This window comes from Anomaloglossus baeobatrachus, chromosome 11, assembly GCF_048569485.1.
Source record: "Anomaloglossus baeobatrachus isolate aAnoBae1 chromosome 11, aAnoBae1.hap1, whole genome shotgun sequence".
Lineage (NCBI taxonomy): Eukaryota > Metazoa > Chordata > Amphibia > Anura > Aromobatidae > Anomaloglossus > Anomaloglossus baeobatrachus.
In genome coordinates, this window is record NC_134363.1 from 131,678,480 (window position 1) to 131,698,479 (window position 20,000).

General features: G+C 51.6%; 1 protein-coding gene across 1 annotated transcript in view; it reads left to right on the forward strand.

Moving 5' to 3' along the window:
- NOL9 (nucleolar protein 9) overlaps window positions 1-20,000 on the forward strand; it is a 35,461-nt gene that overhangs the window by 2,895 nt on the left and 12,566 nt on the right. The window contains exons 2-5 of the mRNA XM_075327294.1: window positions 993-1,123; window positions 1,253-1,388; window positions 9,925-10,021; window positions 10,894-10,991. Coding sequence (XP_075183409.1) covers window positions 993-1,123; window positions 1,253-1,388; window positions 9,925-10,021; window positions 10,894-10,991 — 462 coding nt within the window. The remainder of the gene's footprint in view (window positions 1-992; window positions 1,124-1,252; window positions 1,389-9,924; window positions 10,022-10,893; window positions 10,992-20,000) is intronic.

A 20,000-nucleotide genomic window follows, 5' to 3' on the forward strand; every position in this document is an offset into this window, starting at 1 on the left:
AAAAGTATTTCTAAATATCTTTTATCGTATACTAATGAGCTCAGGGACTAGTCCCCTGGTCGTTAGTTCCCCGGCCAGTTGGCTCCATTAGTATATTAGTACGCCCCTGTGGGTGTGCTATCATGCTAATGAATGTACAGTGTCACAGGATGATCTCACTCACCTCACCGCTGTCATCACGTCTGACGGGGGATTTCGGCTCAGTGCGCATGACCCCTGAGTGGGTGTACGCGTTCTGGCTTCAAACTGAAGTAGTGCGCATGACCCAAACTCTGGACTCATGCGCACTGAGCCGAAATACCCCGTCAGACGCGATGACAGCGGTGAGGTGAGTGAGATCATCCTGTGACGCTGCACATTCATTAGCATGATAGCACGCCCACAGGGACATACTAACATGCCAATGGGGCTGACTCGCCAGGGGAACTAACGCCCAGGGGACTAGTCCCTGCGCTCATTAGCATACGATAAAAGATGTTTAGAAATACTTTTTCTAAAGATCCCTTTATCTATGCTAGTGTATAAAGGGACGGTTAGGCTGGGTTTAGCAGTATGCACCTAGAACTCCTCGTGGTTCTGGGTGCATATTGGACCTGACAGCTTCCCTTTTAATATTTATATTGGACCAGTAAAACTGAGGAATGAGCACAACTTACACGAGGCGTCTTCATCAGTCAAAACCGCCGTAGCTTATTGAGGACTTGTTCTTCCTGAGGGAGGTGGTGGACGGCACACTGAGAACCTCGCCTCTTCATCCGCATTATCGCTGTTTTATGGGTTGAACAGTCAGGATCAGAGTTTTCTCTAATCCTGGGCGTTAGTGCAGGTGTCGGGCACAGCCAGGCTCCTGATGGCACAGACATCCCATGTTATCAGAGATTGGCCTTATTTTCGTTTAATTGATGCATATTGGAGCCAGTCCCGGCCGAAGAGGTCACGTCCCAGATATTATAAAACCGCCACATTGTGATCCAGACCTTCTCTCGTTGCAGATTGCAGACGGGCAGTAATGAAAACCTTTAAATCCTCCTGCTCCATCCTGCTGCTCGAACGCTTGGAGGATACAGCAGTCAACTACATCCTGAGTCACCCAGAATACTCCAAGATGTTCAGCACAGACTTGGTAGGAAATGCTGGGGACATCACATTTATTGCTTTTGTCAGCAACTGAGAGTAACCGCTCGTCGTCCTTTCTGTATGATTCTTTACTATAGCAAAAGCATCTCATTGAAACCCTCTCCTTGTATTTCAGAAAAGAAAACGGTCGTCATTGGTGAGAGATCCAGTTCTACAATCTATTGGAGTTTACAGTTGTGATCCAGAGAGCGCGGTCGTCATATCAGAGGCCGTGGCGTCAGCAGCCCAGCAACTAGTCAGCGCCTGCCTCGGTGCGTCCTGTGCTGTCATTTTACAGTCACTTTTTAGATATTTCCTGCTGTTTTTCTTATCAGAGTAAAGAATATCTAAAATGTCAGCGGGAATTTTCAGTACACGCTGGAAAACATCCTAATGCACGCCCCAGCCGCTGCGGTAGGCCCCGGCGTACGCCCCAGCCGCTGCGGTAGGCCCCGGCGTACGCCCCAGCCGCTGCGGTAGGCCCCGGCGTTCACCTTAAGAGCAGAACGCTTCAAAAAGAGATTGCAGTAGCTCATATGTTTTATCTTAACTTATTCACGGCACATGATGTACTAGGTACATTATGCATTGTGTCAGGGTAATCCCTCTGGATGCCGCAGGCAGAGATCCCCGCACATGTCGGCTGACTTGAACAGCTGACATGTGCCTCCCAGGCACGAGTGGATCAGTGATGCACCTGTGCCTGTTAACCCCTTACATCGGGCTGTCAAACTGTGACAGCCTGATGTACCGTACCTACTCAGCGCGGTAAGCACTTACTCACCTGCCACCATCGGAAGTTACGTGACGTAATCACATGGAGCCGATGGTTTGCATGGTAGCAAAGTGTCATTCGATGACTCCTGTAGCTATCATGAGTCTTTCTCTGACTGGCGGCAGAGCGCCATGTGTGAAAAGCAGCTTTCTTCAGCGCTCTATTGGGAGACCCAGACGATTGGGGTATAGCTACTGCCTCCGGAGGCCACACAAAGCACTACACTAAAAAGTGCAAGGCCCCTCCCCTTCTGGCTATACCCCCCCGTGGTATCACGGGCTCTCCAGTTTTCAAGCTTTGTGCGAAGGAGGTCAGACATCCATGCATAGCTCCACAGATTTTAGTCAGCAGTAGCTGCTGACTAGTTCGGATGGAAGAAAAGAGGGCCCATATAGGGCCCCCAGCATGCTCCCTTCTCACCCGTTGATGGTGTTGTAAGGTTGAGGTACCTATTGCTGGTACGGAGGCTGGAGCCCACATGCTGCTTTCCTTCCACATCCCCCTGAGGGGCTCTGAGGAAGTGGGATCCTGCCGGCCTCAAAGCTCTGACGCCGGGCTCCATCCACAGACCCATTTGAACCTGCTGGATACGGAGCTGGAGTACCGTTCAGGGACATGGCCCTGCACCATTCAGGTACTCTGTGTCCCCGGACACACAGGCACAGCACACTCCAGACTTGCTGGGTGTGCTAGTGCGCCGGGGACAGTAAAGGGTTACAGTCACTGCAGCTTTGCTGAGTGACTTTGTGTATTGGGAACTACCGCGCCGGACGCTCCGGGAGCGCGGCGGCGCGGCTGGGACTTGTAGTTCGCCGGGGACTGGGCGCCGACCGCGCTTTTACGGCGGCGGCGCTTATAAATCCAGTCCCCGGCTTCTGCGGCCTAGTGCCGCTTCGTTCCCGCCCCCTCCCTGTCACTCAGGGAAGGGGACAGGCGCTGAGCAATCAGCAGCGCCGAGGGCTGGAGCCTTTTTACATGCTCCAGCCCTCTCACTGCACACTGTCGGACGCCGGATTCCCGCTCTGACTTGGGGCACGCCCACGGCCCGCCCCTCCTCACACGAGCTGGGGAAGACGCCGGCAGCCATTACCGCAGTCCGAGCTCGGACTTTCGGCAACCAGGCAGGACTATGGCGACCATACTCCCGCTTATAGGCGGGCGGTAAGCTGCACACATAGTGCTGACCCCAATATATACTGCAGTGTGTACATGTGTATTTTAACTGCATAGGTCGCTATATGCCCGCTTGGAGAGCGACACATCAGCAGCAGGAAAGCAGGTGTGCTAAGGCACAGGCTTTCTATGCTGCTTGTATTGCATGTACTGAAGTGTTCATGTGTATTTATGCTTGTATGCTATACACTGCACTGTACGGTCGCTAGTCTGGGCTATTTTCGCCTAGAATGACTAGGCTACAGCAGCAGAAAAGCAGGTGTGCTAAGGCACAGGCTTTCTATGCTGCTTGTATTGCACGTACTGAAGTGTTCATTTGTATTTATGCTTGTATGCTATACATTGCACTGTACAGTCGCTAGTCTTAGCTATATTCTCCTGGAATGGCTAGACTACAGCAGCTGAAAACCAAGGGTGCTGGGGCACAGGTTTTTTTCTATGCTGCTTGTATTGCATGGGCTGCAGTGTGCATTTGTACTTTATGCTTGTATGCTATACATTGCACTGTACAGTCACCAATCTTGGCTATATACTTCTAGATGGCTAGTCGGCAGCGGCAAAAAAGCAACACAGATTTTCAGTGCTGTTTTTACTACATGGGATGCTATTCATGACACCGTCCCATTGTGTGCATGCTCCCCTGTAGCACTTCGTCTGCCGGGGTCTCTAGCACTTCGTCTGCCGGGGTCTCTACTAGTCGTGGCCAAAGAAACCACCTGTCATCCCTGTCCAAGGACAGGGACGGAGTTGCAGTTTCGACAGATATATTGTCATAAGATAGAGACTTGCAGTCCAGACAGGCCATGGGCAATCTTCCTGACCAACCTCATTTGGAACGGGGGGGTCCCAGGAGGACTCTCTGTATGATAAGGCAGCTCTCCAGGACTTTGATCCTGACATCGCTCTCAATCCGGATACACCGGATGGTGACGCCATACGGAATGATCCTATAGCGTCCATCAATGGAAGGTTGGATCTTTCTCCCTCAGCTCCCCCAGTGGAGGAGTCAGCTTCACAGCAGGAGAAGTCCCCTTTCAGTATCTCAAACGGATATTGAGTATTTTTCTGGCCACGCTGACTTCAGAGAAGCAGTCCAGAAACACCACGTTTACCAGATAAGCGTTTTCTCCAAACGTTTTTTAAAGATACACGTTATCCCTTTTCCCCTGACGTGGTCAAGCGCTGGACCCAGGGTCCAAAGGTGGTTTCTCCAATCTCCAGGCTTGCGTCTAGAGACATAGTTGCACTGGAGATGGGGCTTCACTTAAAGATGCCATTCACAGACAGATGGACTCTGGTTGAAATCTGTCTAGGAGGCTATCGGCGTGTCGGTTGCTCCGGCATTCACAGCCGTATAGACAACCTAACCTGTTCAGCTGTTCTTGCGCAGCTGGCCTTGAGCTCATGTACATCTGTACCGCAGAGGCGTCCGTAACCCCGCAATGTCTGCACTGCGACTTACCCTATTAATGCTGTCCTAAAAGTACAGTCGAGGTTTCGGTCCTTCCCAAGCTCGGGCAGGTCCCAATTGTCCTCGCGCAAAAGGGCTACAAAACCTCAGACGGGCTCAGATTCCGGCCGGGCTCAATCACGCCCAGGGAAGGCAGCCGGAGGAACCGCTACCAAGGCGGTCTCCTCATGACTCTCAGCTCTCTCTCTCTCTCTCCGCATCCGCGGTTGATGGCAGACTCCCCCGCCTTTGGCGACATTTAGCTGCCACAGGTCACAGACCGGTGGGTGACGGACATTGTGCTCACGTGCACAGGACAGTGTTCTGTTCTCGTCCTCCGACTCCATTCTTCAGAACGGCCCCACCTCTCCACCGAGCAGATGCCCTGCTGCAGGCGGTGGACGCTCTAAGAGCAGAAGGAGTGGTGATCCCTGTCCCCCCTCAGGAACGAGGGCGAGGGTTTGTACTCCAATCTCTTTGTGGCTCCAAAACAGGATGGCTCCTTCCGTCCTGTTCTGGACCTAAAACTGCTCAACAATCATGTGCACGCCAGGCGGTTCCGGATGGAATCCCTCCGATCCGTCATTACCTCAATGTCTCGAGGAGACTTCCTTGCCTCAACAGACATCAAAGATGCCTATCTCCACGTGCCAATTGCTACGGAGCACCAACGTTTTCTACGTTTTGTGATAGGAGACGACCATCTTCAGTTCGTAGCTCTGCCATTCGGTCTGGCGACAGCCCCACGGGTGTTCACCAAGGTCATGGCAGCAGTGGTAGCAGTCTTGCACTCTCAGGGACACTCGGTGATCCCTTACTTGGACGATCTACTCGTCAAAGCACCCTCCCTCGAGGCATGCCAACGCAGCCTGAATGTTACGCTGGAGACTCTCCAGACTTTCGGGTGGATCATCAATTTGGCAAGGTCAAATCTGTCACCGACTCAATCACTAACGTATCTCGGCATGGAGTTTCACACTCTATCAGCGATAGTGAAGCTTCCGCTGAACAAGCAGCGTTCACTGCAGACAGAGGTGCAGTCTCTCCTTCAAGGCCAGTCGCACCCCTTAAGGCGCCTCATGCACTTCCTAGGGAAGATGGTGGCAGCCATGGAGGCAGTTCCCTTTGCGCAGTTTCATCTGCGCCAACTTCAATGGGACATTCTCCGCCAATGGGACGGGCAGTCAACCTCCCTGGACAGGAAAGTCTCCCTTTCCCAGACGGCCAAGGACTCTCTGCAATGGTGGCGTATTTCCACCTCATTGTCACAGTGAAGATCCTTCCTACCCCCATCCTGGGCAGTAGTCACGACAGTTACGAGTCTGTCAGGGTGGGGAGCAGTTTGTCTCCGCCACAGGGCTCAGGGGACGTGGACTCAGCAGGAGTCCACCCTTCAGATCAATGTTCTGGAAATCAGGGCAGGGTATCTTGCCCTACTAGCTTTCCAGCAGTGGCTAGAAAGAGAGCAGATCCGAATCCAGTCGGACAACTCCACAGTGGTGGCATACATCAACCACCAAGGAGAGACGCGCAGTCGGTAAGCCTTCCAGGAAGTCCGGCGAATCCTCATGTGGGTGGAGGACACAGCATCCACCATATCCGCAGTTCACATCCCGGGCGTAGAAAAATGGGAAGCAGACTTCCTCAGTCGCCAGGGTATGGACGCAGGGGAATGGTCCCTTCACCCGGACGTGTTTCAGGAAATCTGTCGCCGCTGGGGGGTGCCGGACGTCGACCTAATGGCGTCTCGGCACAACAACAAGGTCCCGGCATTTATGGCACGATCGCGCGATCACAGAGCTCTGGCGGCAGACGCCTTAGTGCAAGATTGGTCGCAGTTCCGGCTCACATATGTGTTTCCACCTCTGGCACTCTTGCCCAGAGTACTGCGCAAAAAATCAGATCCGATTGCAGCCGCGTCATATTCGTCGCCCCAGACTGGCCGAGGAGATCGTGGTACCCGGATCTGTGGCATCTCGCGGTCGGCCGACCGTGGTCACTACCAGGCTGGCCAGACTTACTGTCCCAAGGGCCGTTTTTCCATCGGAATTCTGCGGACCTGAACCTGACTGTGTGGCCATTGAGTCCTGGATCCTAGCGTCTTCAGGATTATCCCAAGGGGTCGTTGCCACCATGAAACAGGCTAGGAAGTACACCTCTGCTAAGATCTACCACAGAACGTGGAAGATTTTCTTAACCTGGTGCTCGGCTCAGGGAGTGTCTCCCTGGCCATTTGCATTGCCTACTTTTCTTTCCTTCCTGCAATCGGGGTTAGAAAAGGGCTTGTCGCTCGGCTTCCTTAAGGGGGAAGTCTCGGCACTATCCGTGTTTTTTCAGAAGCGTCTAGCACGTCTTTCTAAGGTGCGCACGTTCCTACAGGGGGTCTGTCATATCGTACCCCCGTACAAGCGGCCGTTAGATCCATGGGATCTCAACAGGGTATTAGTTGCTCTCCAGAAGCCGCTTTTCGAGCCTCTGAAGGAAGTTTCCTTTCTCGCCTGTCACAGAAGGTGGCGTTTCTCGTTGCGATCACATCGCTTCGGCGAGTGTCTGAGCTGGCAGCTCTGTCATCCAAGGCTCCCTTCCTGGTGTTCCACCAGGACAAGGTAGTGCTGCGCCCCATTCCGGAGTTTCTCCCTAAGGTCGTATCCTCATTTCATCTTAATCAGGATATATCCTTGCCTTCCTTTTGTCCTCATCCGGTTCACCGGTATGAAAAGGACTTACGTTTGTTAGATCTGGTGAGAGCACTCAGACTCTACATTTCCCGCACGGCGCCCATGCGCCGTTCCGATGCACTTTTTGTCCTTGTCGCTGGTCCGCGCAAGGGGTTGCAGGCTTCTAAAGCCACCCTGGCTCGATGGATCAAAGAACCAATTCTAGAGGCCTACCGTTCTGCGGGGCTTCCGGTTCCTTCAGGGCTAAAAGCCCACTCAACCAGAACCGTGGGTGCGTCCTGGGCATTACGACACCAGGCTTCGGCTCAACAAGTGTACCAGGCAGCTACCTGGTCCAGTCTGCACACTTTCACCAAGCATTATCAGGTGCATACCTATGCTTCGGCGGATGCCAGCTTAGGTAGAAGAGTCCTGCAGGCGGCAGTGACACCCCCGTAGGGGAGGGCTGTTTTGCAGCCCTAACATGCGGTATTTCTTTACCCACCCAGGGACAGCTTTTGGACGTCCCAATCGTCTGGGTCTCCCAATAGAGCGCTGAAGAAGAAGGGAATTTTGTTACTTACCGTAAATTCCTTTTCTTCTAGCTCTTATTGGGAGACCCAGCACCCGCCCTGTTGTCCTTCGGGATGTTTTTTGTTGTTTGCGGGTACACATGTTGTTCATGTTGAACGGTTTTTCAGTTCTCCGATGTTACTCGGAGTTAATTTGTTTAAACCAGTTATTGGCTTTCCTCCTTCTTGCTTTGGCACTAAAACTGGAGAACCCGTGATACCACGGGGGGGTATAGCCAGAAGGGGAGGGGCCTTGCACTTTTTAGTGTAGTGCTTTGTGTGGCCTCCGGAGGCAGTAGCTATACCCCAATCGTCTGGGTCTCCCAATAAGAGCTAGAAGAAAAGGAATTTACGGTAAGTAACAAAATTCCCTTCTTTTTTATTTTTCCGTCAATCTTGCCATATGAGGGCTTGTTTTTTGCAGGACGAGTTGTACTTTTAAATGAAACCATAAGTTTTACCATATGGTGTACTGGAAAACAGCAAACAAATTCCAAGTATGGAAAAACTGCAAAAAAAAGTGTGATGGCACAATAGTTTTTGGGATGTTTTATTCACAGTGTTCACTATATGGTAAATCTGATGTCTTTGTGATGCCTGAGGTCGGTGCGAGTTTGTAGACACCAAACATGTATAGGTTTACTTGTATCTAAGGGGTTAATAAAATTCACAAGTTTGTCCAATAAGTGGGCGCATGTTTTGCGCCATTTTCCGAAACCCGTATAGTTCTCTTTTTTCGGGATCTGTGGCTCAGTGACGGATTATTTTTTGCGTCTTGAGCTGACGTTTCTAATGGTACCATCTTTGCGCAGATGTTACATTTTGATATAGTTTAATTTAAAAGTACAGCTCGTCCTGCAAAACACAAGCCCTCATATGGCAAGATTGATGGAAATATAAAGAGTTACGGATCTCGGAAGAAGGGGAGCAAAAAACAGAAAATTGCCTTAGGGCGAAGGGGTTAAGAATGTTAGAAGTGGCCTCCCAGCTCTGTGACCTTCATACCAGTTTTCAGCCTTTCTGTGCTTTATATCATTACGGAACTTCTTTATGATTTCTGATATTGTTAGCATTGTAGGGAGGCATTATCTCCTCTGTAGCAACTCAGTGGTGACTCTAATCATCACCTGCTGCAAGCTTTTGCCGTCCTAGCATGTCTAGAACTGTTTAATAAGACACAGAAGCCAGGTTATCAGGGACTATTTTATTTTTTTTACTCTGGGGCTAAGAACTTGCATGCAGGTAGTCCCTAACTCCCTGCCCGCTCTACCCTCCCTACTCCAGGACAGACCGCTCCTGCGGCTTCCGATGACGTCACACCCACAAAGCAGCTTTTTCTCTTCCGCTCCTCTCTGTTGATGGGGCATGATTGCTGATGTCTTGCTGATTGACAGCCGGTTCCTTGCAGTCAATCAGCATGACATCAGCGGTGATGCCTCGTCGACAGGCAGCCCGGCAGAGGAAGAGTTGCTCTGTTGACGTGAAGCAGCAGAATCGCCTGCAGCAGCGGCCCGTGACAATTCTGGTCCGGCAGAATTTTGCAACTCCCTGCTTCTTAGTTCTTAGCCCCATAGTTAAAAAATAAAATGGTCCTGGATAACCCCTTTAAAGCATTGCCTCCATCTCAAGGTTTATTTCATAAATCAGCATGAAAATAAGCAACTTTGTACTATATCAGGTCTGGTAAATCCGCTTTTTTTATCTCCTCCTCCTCGTCTGATCTTTGTCTCTCAGTTCATGGGTGAAATCCCTATTCAGTGAAGACCTATTTTCCCAATACTGAGAGGACAGTTTGTGCTTGTAAAATTCCATAAAAGATTGAAGATGCAGGATCTAGAGGGGAACAGACATCCTGCTGCAAGCTCCATAGAACTTCATGAGCACCAACTGCCATCTGTTATCTCAGTGATTGCAAAATCTGTGTTCACTGATGACAGATTTTACCTGTGAATTGAGAGTGAACGATCAGTCCAGGAGAAGAAAGAAGCAGATATCTCTGATAAGAAAAATTACAAAGTTTTTTTTAATTTATGAAAAAAAAGAATAAAACTGTTGGTTACTCCTTAAAGGAGCTGTAAGGTCTTTTATTGTGTTTATATCAAAGATGTTTCCTAAGGTTCAGTCCTGTATGGCTTCTCTTTCCTGTCCGTGCTTATTTCTCACTTTTTTTTTTTTTTACAGAGGAAGACAACGGCTGCCCTATTATTTTTGTGTGTGGCCCGAAGAATGTCGGAAAATCAACATTCAACAGATATCTCATCAACCAGCTGCTACAGCAGTGAGTGCATTTTTTTATTAACTTTATTATGATAGATATAGCATCGTAGCCGCTTTTCTCTCCTCTCCCCATGCTTTACACTGCAGCAGCTCTGATGGGCTGCAAACGTTCATGACATGACTGGTGCCTATTCTGAGGATTTCCACAGATTGTGTGTGTATATGTGTATATATATATATGTATATATATATATATATATATATATTATATTATATTATATTATATTATTAGAGAGAGAGATATATATGTAGATAGATAGATATCTTATAGACACACCCACAGTGCCTGTGATTACAAGCAGTCAGACACTGTCACACAGGGTGGTAGCGCGTCTGACTGTAACCAATCACAGACGCGGGGACTGCTGGTGGGCGGGGGAAGCAGTGCATACATATGAAGGATAATGAGCGGCCCCGGAAGCAGCGTTACAGCTGCACAGGAGACCGGGAAGTATAGCGCACCTGCTTTTCCCCCCCTTTTTTTTTTTTTTTTTCTTTATTTTTTCTTCATTTTTCTTTTAATTACCTGCGTCTCTGGATCATTACCCACAGTTCCCTGAGAACTCCATTCCCGGTACTCTAGTGAACCTGCATGGATCTGGACTTTCACAGTCCGGGTCCTCCCATCACTAAGTGTGACCTATCCATGTCCATTGCTAGAATGCAGGTGACTTTTTGACCTTTTTTTTTTGGTTTGTGTTGATTTGTCAGTAGTTACCAGCAATGGCTCAGCCGGGACACCACAGCTTTAAAGCCCAGAATACAAGTGGGAATAAAATGTTCATGCTTCTATTAATTCAGTTATTACACCACCACTGACCTGAAGAGCTTCTTCTAGATGTCGTTCATCCTGCTGACTTCTGTGTCTTTCAGCATCCCACGTATAGATTACCTAGATTGTGACCTGGGACAGACCGAATTCACTCCTCCTGGTTGTATCTCATTGATACACGTCACCAAGCCGGTGCTGGGTAAGTGTCTGTATGTACGTTTCACTATATGGCCAGAATTATAAGGACACCTGTATGAGCATGTGCACCATCCTGATGCAAAACTTAGGGCTGTGATGTGGACTCGCCCTGGACAAAAGTATTAGGACATACGTCTTTATCATTGTATTTAGTTTTACATCCGGCCCTCGTGCCCCTGATGTAAAACATCCAGCCTCATTGCCCCCAGTGGATAACATCCTTCCCCCCTGTACTTCCCATGGTCCATTGTCCTTTAGGTTATAACATCCAACCCCTCACCCCTCCAGTGGATCACATCCGGCCCCATGACCCTACGTATAATCTTTCACCCGACTTATTGTCCCCTGTTGTATAACATCTAGCTACTTGCCCTTACCATGCCGTGTGTCTTCTTCACTAACGTGGCCAATGGTGAAGACCTCACTGATACCAGCGTGGTCGTATAATAGGAGCCACCAGGGTAATGGGTCTGTATATAATGTTTCTTCATCGTTCCTTATGGGAGACCCAGACCATGGGTGTATAAGCTTCTGCCTCCGGAGGACACACAAAGTACTACACTAAAAAGTGTAGCTCCTCCCTCCTAGCATATACACCCCCTGGTAGCCAGTCCTAGCCAGTTCAATGCTTTGTGTTCAGGAGGTCACACATCCACACATGCATCCTCATCTGATTTTTCACAGTATCAGAGGAGCAACCCTCTCTGGCAAAAGAGCACAGTTTACCTTGCCTAAGAGAACAAGTAGTGTGTTCCTTAACCACTCCAGTTTTCAGGTCACTGTGACCAAGCCCAGGGTCTGCCCTGACAAACGCTTCCCAAAGCGTGGTTCTGATGACCGTTTTCCCTTTCCACCAGAAGTGGTCAAGGAGTGGGCTCATTCACCAAAGGTGGACCCTTCGGTGTCTAGACTCTCAGCCCGGACAGTTGTATCAGTGGCTGATGGCACCTCACTTAAGGATTCCACTGTCCGCCAGGTTGTCCTTCTGGCCAAATCTGTATGGAGGCGGCAGGGGCCTCGTTCTCCCCATCTTTTGCAGCAGTGCGGGCTCTCTAAGCCATCTCTGCTTCTCTAGAGGAGATGCATTCCCTCACCAGGGACTCTATGCCCGAAATGGTTGCCTTAACTTCCAGGCTTCAGTCTTTTCATCCTAAGCCATGTCTGCCATGCTGGAGACTCTCACCACACTGCGGTGGCCCCGGCTAATTCCCTCGCTATCCGCAGGCCCCTGTGGCTTCGAGAGTGGAAGGCAGATGCTTCTAAAAGAAGTACCTTGCTGGGCTCCCTTTTGGCCAATTCGGGTGGCTTGTCATTCTGTCCAAGTCCACTCTGACTCCGACCCAGAAGCTCACGTACCCAGGGACGCAATTCGAGACTCTGCCGGCACTTGTGAAGCTGCCATTAGTCAAACAGCAGTCCCTCCTCTGGCGGTGCGCCCTTTGCTGAGGCCACGACGTTGTTCCATCAGGCACCTAATGCAGGTGCTGGGTCAGATGGTGGCGTCAATGGAAGCGATTCCCTTGCCCAGTTCCATCTGCGTCCTCTGCAGCTGGACATTTTCCGCTGTTGAAACAAGCGGACTTCCTCCTTCCACGGGTTGGTGGCTTCGCCACAGACCAGGGGCTCCTTTCAGTGGTGGCTTCGGCCCCTCTCTCTTCAGGGACGCTCCTTCCTGGCCCCGTCCCGGGTGATCCTCACCACGGATGCTAGTCTATCCGGCTGGGGAGCAGTATATCTCCACCAGGAGCGCAGGGCACTTGGACTCCGTCCGAAACAGCCCTCTAGATCAATGTGCTGGAAATCAGAGCTGTGCTTCTAGCTCTCTTAGCCTTTCACCATCTGTTGGCGGCCAGGCACATTCGAGTCCAGTCAGACAACGCGACAGCGTTTGCCTACATCAACCACCAGGGCGGGACACTCAGCCGCCTGGCAATGTTGGAGGTTCAACGCATCCTTCAGTGGACGGAGGACTCAAAGTCCACCATATCCGCAGTCCACATCCCAGACGTGGAAAACTGGGAGGCAGATTATCTCAGCCGTCAAACGTGGACAGTGGCGAGTGGGCTCTGCATCCGGCAGTGTTTCGGTCAATCTGCCGCAAGTAGGGCTCTCCGGACGTGGATCTTCGCTCCACGATCCTCAGGCTTTTGCAGCAGACGCACTGGTTCAAGATTGGTCCCAGCTTCGTCTGTCTTACGTGTTTCACCCTCTAGCTCTTGCCCAGAGTCCTGCGCAAGATCAGAATGGGGGGCCGTCGGGTCATTCTCATTGCTCCAGACTGACCCAGGCGAGCTCGGTACCCTGACCTGCTCCATCTGTCCGTAGAGGTGCCATGGCATCTCCCGGACTGTCCGGACCTTCTCTCACAAGGTCCGTCTTTCCGCCAGAATCCTGCGGCTCTCAGATTGACGGCGTGGCTTTTGAGTCCTGGATCTTGACGACTTCTGGTATCCCTCCTGAAGTCATCTCCACTATGACTCGGGCTCGGAAGTAGCCTTTGGCCTTTTTGCCTTGCCGATCCTCCTGTCCTTTCTACAGTCCGGTCTGCAGCTAGGACTATCCCTCAATTCCCTCAAGGGACAGGTCTCGGCTCTGTCAGTGTTGTTCCAGCGGCGTATCGCCCGGCTGGCTCAGGTGCGCTCCTTCATGCAGGGCGCATCTCACATCATTCCGCCTTACCGGCGGCCTTTGGAGCCCTGGGACCTTAATCCGGTCCTCACGGCTTCCGGAAACCCCCCTTTGAGCCTCTTAGGGAGGTTTCTTTGTCTCGTCTTTCACAGAAAGTGGTCTTTCTAGTGGCCATAACTTCCCTCAAGAGAGTCTCTGATTTGGCTGCACTGTCTTCGGAGTCACCCTTTTTTTGTTTTTCATCAAGACAAGGTGGTTCTCCGTCCGACTCCGGACTTTCTCCCTAAGGTGGTTTCTGCTTCCACCTTAACCGGGACATTTCCCTGCCTTCCTTTTGTCCGGCTCCTGTTCATCGCTTTGAAAAGGCGTTGCATACTCTGGATCTGGTGCGGGCGCTCCGGATCTATGTGTCTCGCACCGCTGTTCTTAGGCGGTGCACCTCTCTTTTTGTGCTGACCACTGGTCAGCGTAAGGGCCTCTCGGCATCCAAGCCGACCCTAGCTTGTTGGATTAGGTCGGCCATTTCCGATACCTATCAGTGTACTCAAGTGCCTCTCCCGCCGGGGATCAAGGCACACTTGACCAGAGCTGTCGGTACCTCTTAGGCTTTCAGGCACCAGGCTACGGCTCAGCAGGTCTGTCAGACTGCTACTTGGACTAGTCTGCATACCTTTTCGAAGCACTACCAAGTGCATGCTCATGCTTCGGCAGATGCAAGCTTGGGCAGACGCATCCTTCAGGCGGCTGTCGCCCATTTGTGAAGTGAGGTTTCGCCTACTTCTCAGTTTTTCTGTTTATTCCCACCCATGGACTGCTTTGGAACGTCCCATGGTCTGGGTCTCCCATAAGGAACGATGAAGAAAAAGAGAATTTTGTTTACTTACCGTAAATTCTTTTTCTTATAGTTCCGACATGGGAGACCCAGCACCCTCCCTGTTGCCTGTTGGCAGTTTTCTTGTTCCGTGTGTTTTCACCGGCTGTTGTTGTAGACAGAGGTTCCGGTTGTTCCGGGTTTTGCTCTATCTCTACTTGTTGGTGGATGTCCTCCTTCAGCTTTTGCACTAAACTGGCTAGGACTGGCTACCAGGGGGTGTATATGCTAGGAGGGAGGAGCTACACTTTTTAGTGTAGCACTTTGTGTGTCCTCCGGAGGCAGAAGCTATACACCCATGGTCTGGGTCTCCCATGTCGGAACTATAAGAAAAAGAATTTACGGTAAGTAACAAAATTCTCTTTTTCTTTACCCCCTAAATCTTCCCTCATCACCTGTGAGGGATATTATTATATTATTGAGAAGTTGAAGGAACCACAACAACTCAGCCACAGAGTGGAGACCCTGTAACGTTACACAGTGGGGGGGCTGAGGGCAAAAGTCACCAATGCTCTGTTGACTACATAACTACAGGGTCCAAACGTATTCTGGTAAAAAAAAGTCAGCATAAACACTGTGGAAATTCAATTTTCTTTGTCGCTCTATTGGGAGACCCAGACAATTGGGTGTATAGCTACTGCCTCCGGAGGCCACACAAAGTATTACACTTAAAAGTGTAAGGCCCCTCCCCTTCTGCCTATACACCCCCGTGGGATCACGGGCTCCTCAGTTTTCATGCTTTGTGCGAAGGAGGTCAGACATCCACGCATAGCTCCACTGTTTAGTCAGCAGCAGCTGCTGACTTTGTCGGATGGAAGAAAAGAGGGCCCATACTAGGGCCCCCAGCATGCTCCCTTCTCACCCCACTTTTGTCGGCGGTGTTTGTTAAGGTTGAGGTACCCATTGCGGGTACGGAGGCTGGAGCCCACATGCTGCTTTCCTTCCCCATCCCCTTAGGGCTCTGGGTGAAGTGGGATCCTATCGGTCTCCAGGCACAGGAGACCGTGCTCCGTCCACAGCCCCTGGGAATCTGCTGGACATGGAGCTGAGTATCGTCAGGGACAGGGCCCTGCTACATTAAGGTACTCTGTGTCCCCATACAAATCGCGCACACACACACCAGCATTGCTGGGTGTGTTAGTGCGCCGGGGGCAGCAGCGCGGCGCGCTTGTGCTATTACTCACTGCAGCTTTGCTGAGTGAGTTTATGTATTAGGAACTGCCGCGCCGGCCGCTGCTGGCGGTTTTTACACTGCGGCGCGGCTGGGACTTGTGGTGCGCCGGGGACTTCCGCGCTGGCCGTGCTTATACGACGGCCGCGCTTATAAATCGAGTCCCCGGCTTTTGCGGCCTAGTTTCGTTTCGTTCCCGCCCCCAGGCCTGCCAGTCAGGGGAAGGGCGGGACGCTGTACAGAACGTCAGCGCTGAGGGCTGGAGTCTACTTTACAAACTCCAGCCCTCACACTGGGCACAGTGGGACGCCAGTTTCCCGCACTTTGTCTGGGGCACGCCCACGGCCCGCCCCTCTTCACAGGACGCCGGCAGCCATTCCTGTTTGCAGTCTGAGTGGAGAAGGGAGACAAGCTCTGGGAGACCCAGACACTGGATTCTGGCGACCACACACCCGCTTTTGAGCGGGCGGTAAGCGGCACCTCGGGTGCTGACCCCACTAGTGCCGAAGTGTTCATTTGTACTTTATGCTTGTATGCTATACATTGCACTGTACGGTCGCTATTCTTGGCTATATACCCTCCTAGATTGCTAGACAACAGCATGTCGTCCGCAAAAAGCAAGGGGGCCAAGGCACAGGCTTTCTATGCTACCTGTACCGCATGTGAGGCTGTTCTACCGGCAGGTGCCACTGACCCCCATTGTGTGCAATGTTCGGCCCCTGTAGCACTTGCTCAGCCGGGGCCTCTGCTAGAGGTGGCCCAAGGAGAACCACCTGTGAACACTGTCCAGGTGACAGGGACGGAGTTTGCAGTTTTTGCTGATAGATTGTCGGTGACTATGACTAAAATCCTTGAGACTTTGCAGTCCAGACCGGTAACTCAGACTATGGGCACTGTTGATTCAATGCTCCCTGGCCCCCCTCATTTGGAACAAATCCGTGCTCCGGGGGGGTCCCATGCATCCCGGGGTGAAGGCTCTGACACGGACGACAGTCCCAGACAGCCTAAGCGAGCTCGCTGGGAGCGACCCTCGACTTCATCACACTGGTCAGGGTCCCAGCAGGAGGACTCTCTGTATGATGAGGCAGAGGTAGCTGATCAGGATTCTGATCCTGAGACCGCTCTTAATCTGGATACACCTGATGGGGACGCAATAGTGAATGATCTCATAGCGTCCATCAATAAAATGTTGGATATTTCTCCCCCAGCTCCTCCAGTGGAGGAGTCAGCTTCACAGCAGGAGAAATTCCATTTCAGGTATCCCAAGCGTAAATTGAGTACTTTTCTGGACCACTCTGACTTTAGAGAGGCAGTCCAGAAACACCACGCTTATCCAGATAAGCGTTTCTCCAAACGTCTTAAGGATACACGTTATCCCTTTCCCCCTGACGTGGTCAAGAGCTGGACCCAGTGTCCAAAGGTGGATCCCCCAATCTCCAGGCTTGCGGCTAGATCCATAGTTGCAGTGGAAGATGGGGCTTCACTTAAAGATGCCACTGACAGACAGATGGAGCTCTGGTTGAAATCCATCTATGAAGCTATCGGCGCGTCGTTTGCTCCAGCATTCGCAGCTGTATGGGCACTCCAAGCTATTTCAGCTGGTCTTGCGCAGATTGACACTGTCACACGTACATCTGTTCCGCAAGTAGCGTCCTTAACCTCTCAAATGTCTGCATTTGCGTCTTACGCTATTAATGCTGTCCTGGACTCTACGAGCCGTACGGCAGTGGCGTCCGCCAACTCCGTGGTTTTACGCAGAGCCTTGTGGTTAAGGGAATGGAAGGCAGATTCTGCTTCCAAGAAGTGCTTAACCAGTTTGCCATTTTCTGGTGACAGACTGTTTGGTGAGAGATTGGATGAAATCATTAAACAGTCCAAGGGTAAGGATTCATCCTTACCTCAGCCCAGACCAAATAAACCCCAACAGAGGAGGGGACAGTCGAGGTTTCGGTCCTTTCGAGGCTCGGGCAGGTCCCAATTCTCCTCGTCCAAAAGGACTCAAAAGGATCAGAGGAGCTCAGATTCTTGGCGGGCTCAGTCACGCCCAAAGAAAGCAGCCGGAGGAACCGCTACCAAGGCGGCTTCCTCATGACTTTCGGCCTCCTCTCTCCGCATCCTCGGTCGGTGGCAGGCTCTCCCGCTTTGGCGACATTTGGCTGCCACAGGTCAAACACCGTTGGGTGAGAGACATTCTGTCTCACGGGTACAGGATAGAGTTCAGTTCTCGTCCTCCAACTCGTTTCTTCAGAACTTCTCCGCCTCCCGACCGAGCCGATGCTCTTCTGCAGGCGGTGTGCTCTTTAAAGGCAGAAGGAGTGGTGATCCCTGTTCCTCTTCAGGAGCAAGGTCACGGTTTTTACTCCAATTTGTTTGTGGTACCAAAAAAGGACGGGTCTTTCCGTCCTGTTCTGGACCTAAAACTGCTCAACAAGCATGTGAAAACCAGGCGGTTCCGGATGGAATCCCTCCGTTCCGTCATCGCCTCAATGTCTCAAGGAGATTTCCTAGCATCAATAGACATCAAAGATGCTTATCTCCACGTGCCGATTGCTCCAGAGCACCAGCGTTTTCTACGCTTCGTTATAGGAGACGAACACCTTCAGTTCGTAGCCCTGCCTTTCGGTCTGGCGACAGCCCCAAGGGTCTTCACCAAGGTCATGGCAGCAGTAGTAGCAGTCCTGCACTCTCAGGGTCACTCTGTGATCCCTTACTTGGACGATCTACTTGTCAAGGCACCCTCTCAAGAGGCATGCCAACACAGCCTGAACGTTGCGCTGGAGACTCTCCAGAGTTTCGGGTGGATCATCAACTTTTCAAAGTCAAATCTGACCCCGACCCAATCGATAACATACCTTGGCATGGAGTTTCATACTCTCTCAGCGATAGTGATGCTTCCGCTGGACAAACAGCGTTCACTACAGACAGGGGTGCAATCTCTCCTTCAGGGCCAGTCGCACCCCTTGAGACGCCTCATGCACTTCTTGGGGAAGATGGTAGCAGCAATGGAGGCAGTCCCTTTCGCACAGTTTCATCTGCGTCCACTACAATGGGACATTCTCCGCCAATGGGACGGGAAGTCGACGTCCCTAGACAGGAACGTCTCCCTGTCTCAGGCGGCCAAGGAATCTCTTCGGTGGTGGCTTCTTCCCACCTCATTGTCAATAGGAAAGTCTTTCCTACCCCCATCCTGGGCGGTGGTCACAACGGACGCGAGTCTATCAGGGTGGGGAGCAGTTTTTCTCCACCACAGGGCTCAAGGTACGTGGACTCAGCAAGAGTCCACCCTTCAGATCAATGTTCTGGAAATCAGAGCAGTGTATCTTGCCCTACAAGCCTTCCAGCAGTGGCTGGAAGTCAAGCAGATCCGAATTCAGTCGGACAACTCCACAGCGGTGGCATACATCAACCACCAAGGAGGGACACGCAGTCGGCAAGCCTTCCAGGAAGTCCGGCGGATTCTGACGTGGGTGGAAGACACGGCATCCACCATATCCGCAGTTCACATCCCGGGCGTAGAAAACTGGGAAGCAGACTTCCTCAGTCGCCAGGGTATGGACGCAGGGGAATGGTCTCTTCACCCGGACGTGTTTCAGGAAATTTGTCGCCGCTGGGGGATGCCGGACGTCGACCTAATGGCGTCCCGGCACAACAACAAGGTCCCGGCCTTCATGGCACGGTCTCATGATCTCAGAGCTCTGGCGGCGGACGCCTTAGTTCAAGATTGGTCGCAGTTCCGGCTGCCTTATGTGTTCCCACCTCTGGCGCTGTTGCCCAGAGTGCTACGCAAGATCAGGTCCGACTGCCGCCGCGCCATCCTCGTCGCTCCAGACTGGCCAAGGAGGTCGTGGTACCCGGATCTGTGGCATCTCACGGTAGGACAACCGTGGGCACTACCAGACCGGCCAGACTTGCTGTCTCAAGGGCCGTTTTTCCATCAGAATTCTGCGGCCCTGAGCCTGACTGTGTGGCCATTGAGTCCTGGATCCTAGCGTCTTCAGGATTATCTCAAGAGGTCATTGCCACCATGAGACAGGCTAGGAAACTAACCTCTGCCAAGATCTACCACAGGACGTGGAAGATATTCTTAGCTTGGTGCTCTGCTCAGGAAGTTTCTCCCTGGCCATTTGCATTGCCTACTTTTCTTTCCTTCCTGCAATCCGGGTTGGAAAAAGGTCTGTCGCTCGGCTCCCTTAAGGGACAAGTCTCTGCGCTATCTGTATTTTTTCAGAAGCGCCTAGCATGACTTCCTCAGGTACGCACGTTCCTGCAAGGGGTTTGTCATATCGTCCCTCCTTACAAGCGGCTGTTAGAGCCCTGGGATCTGAACAGGGTTCTAATTG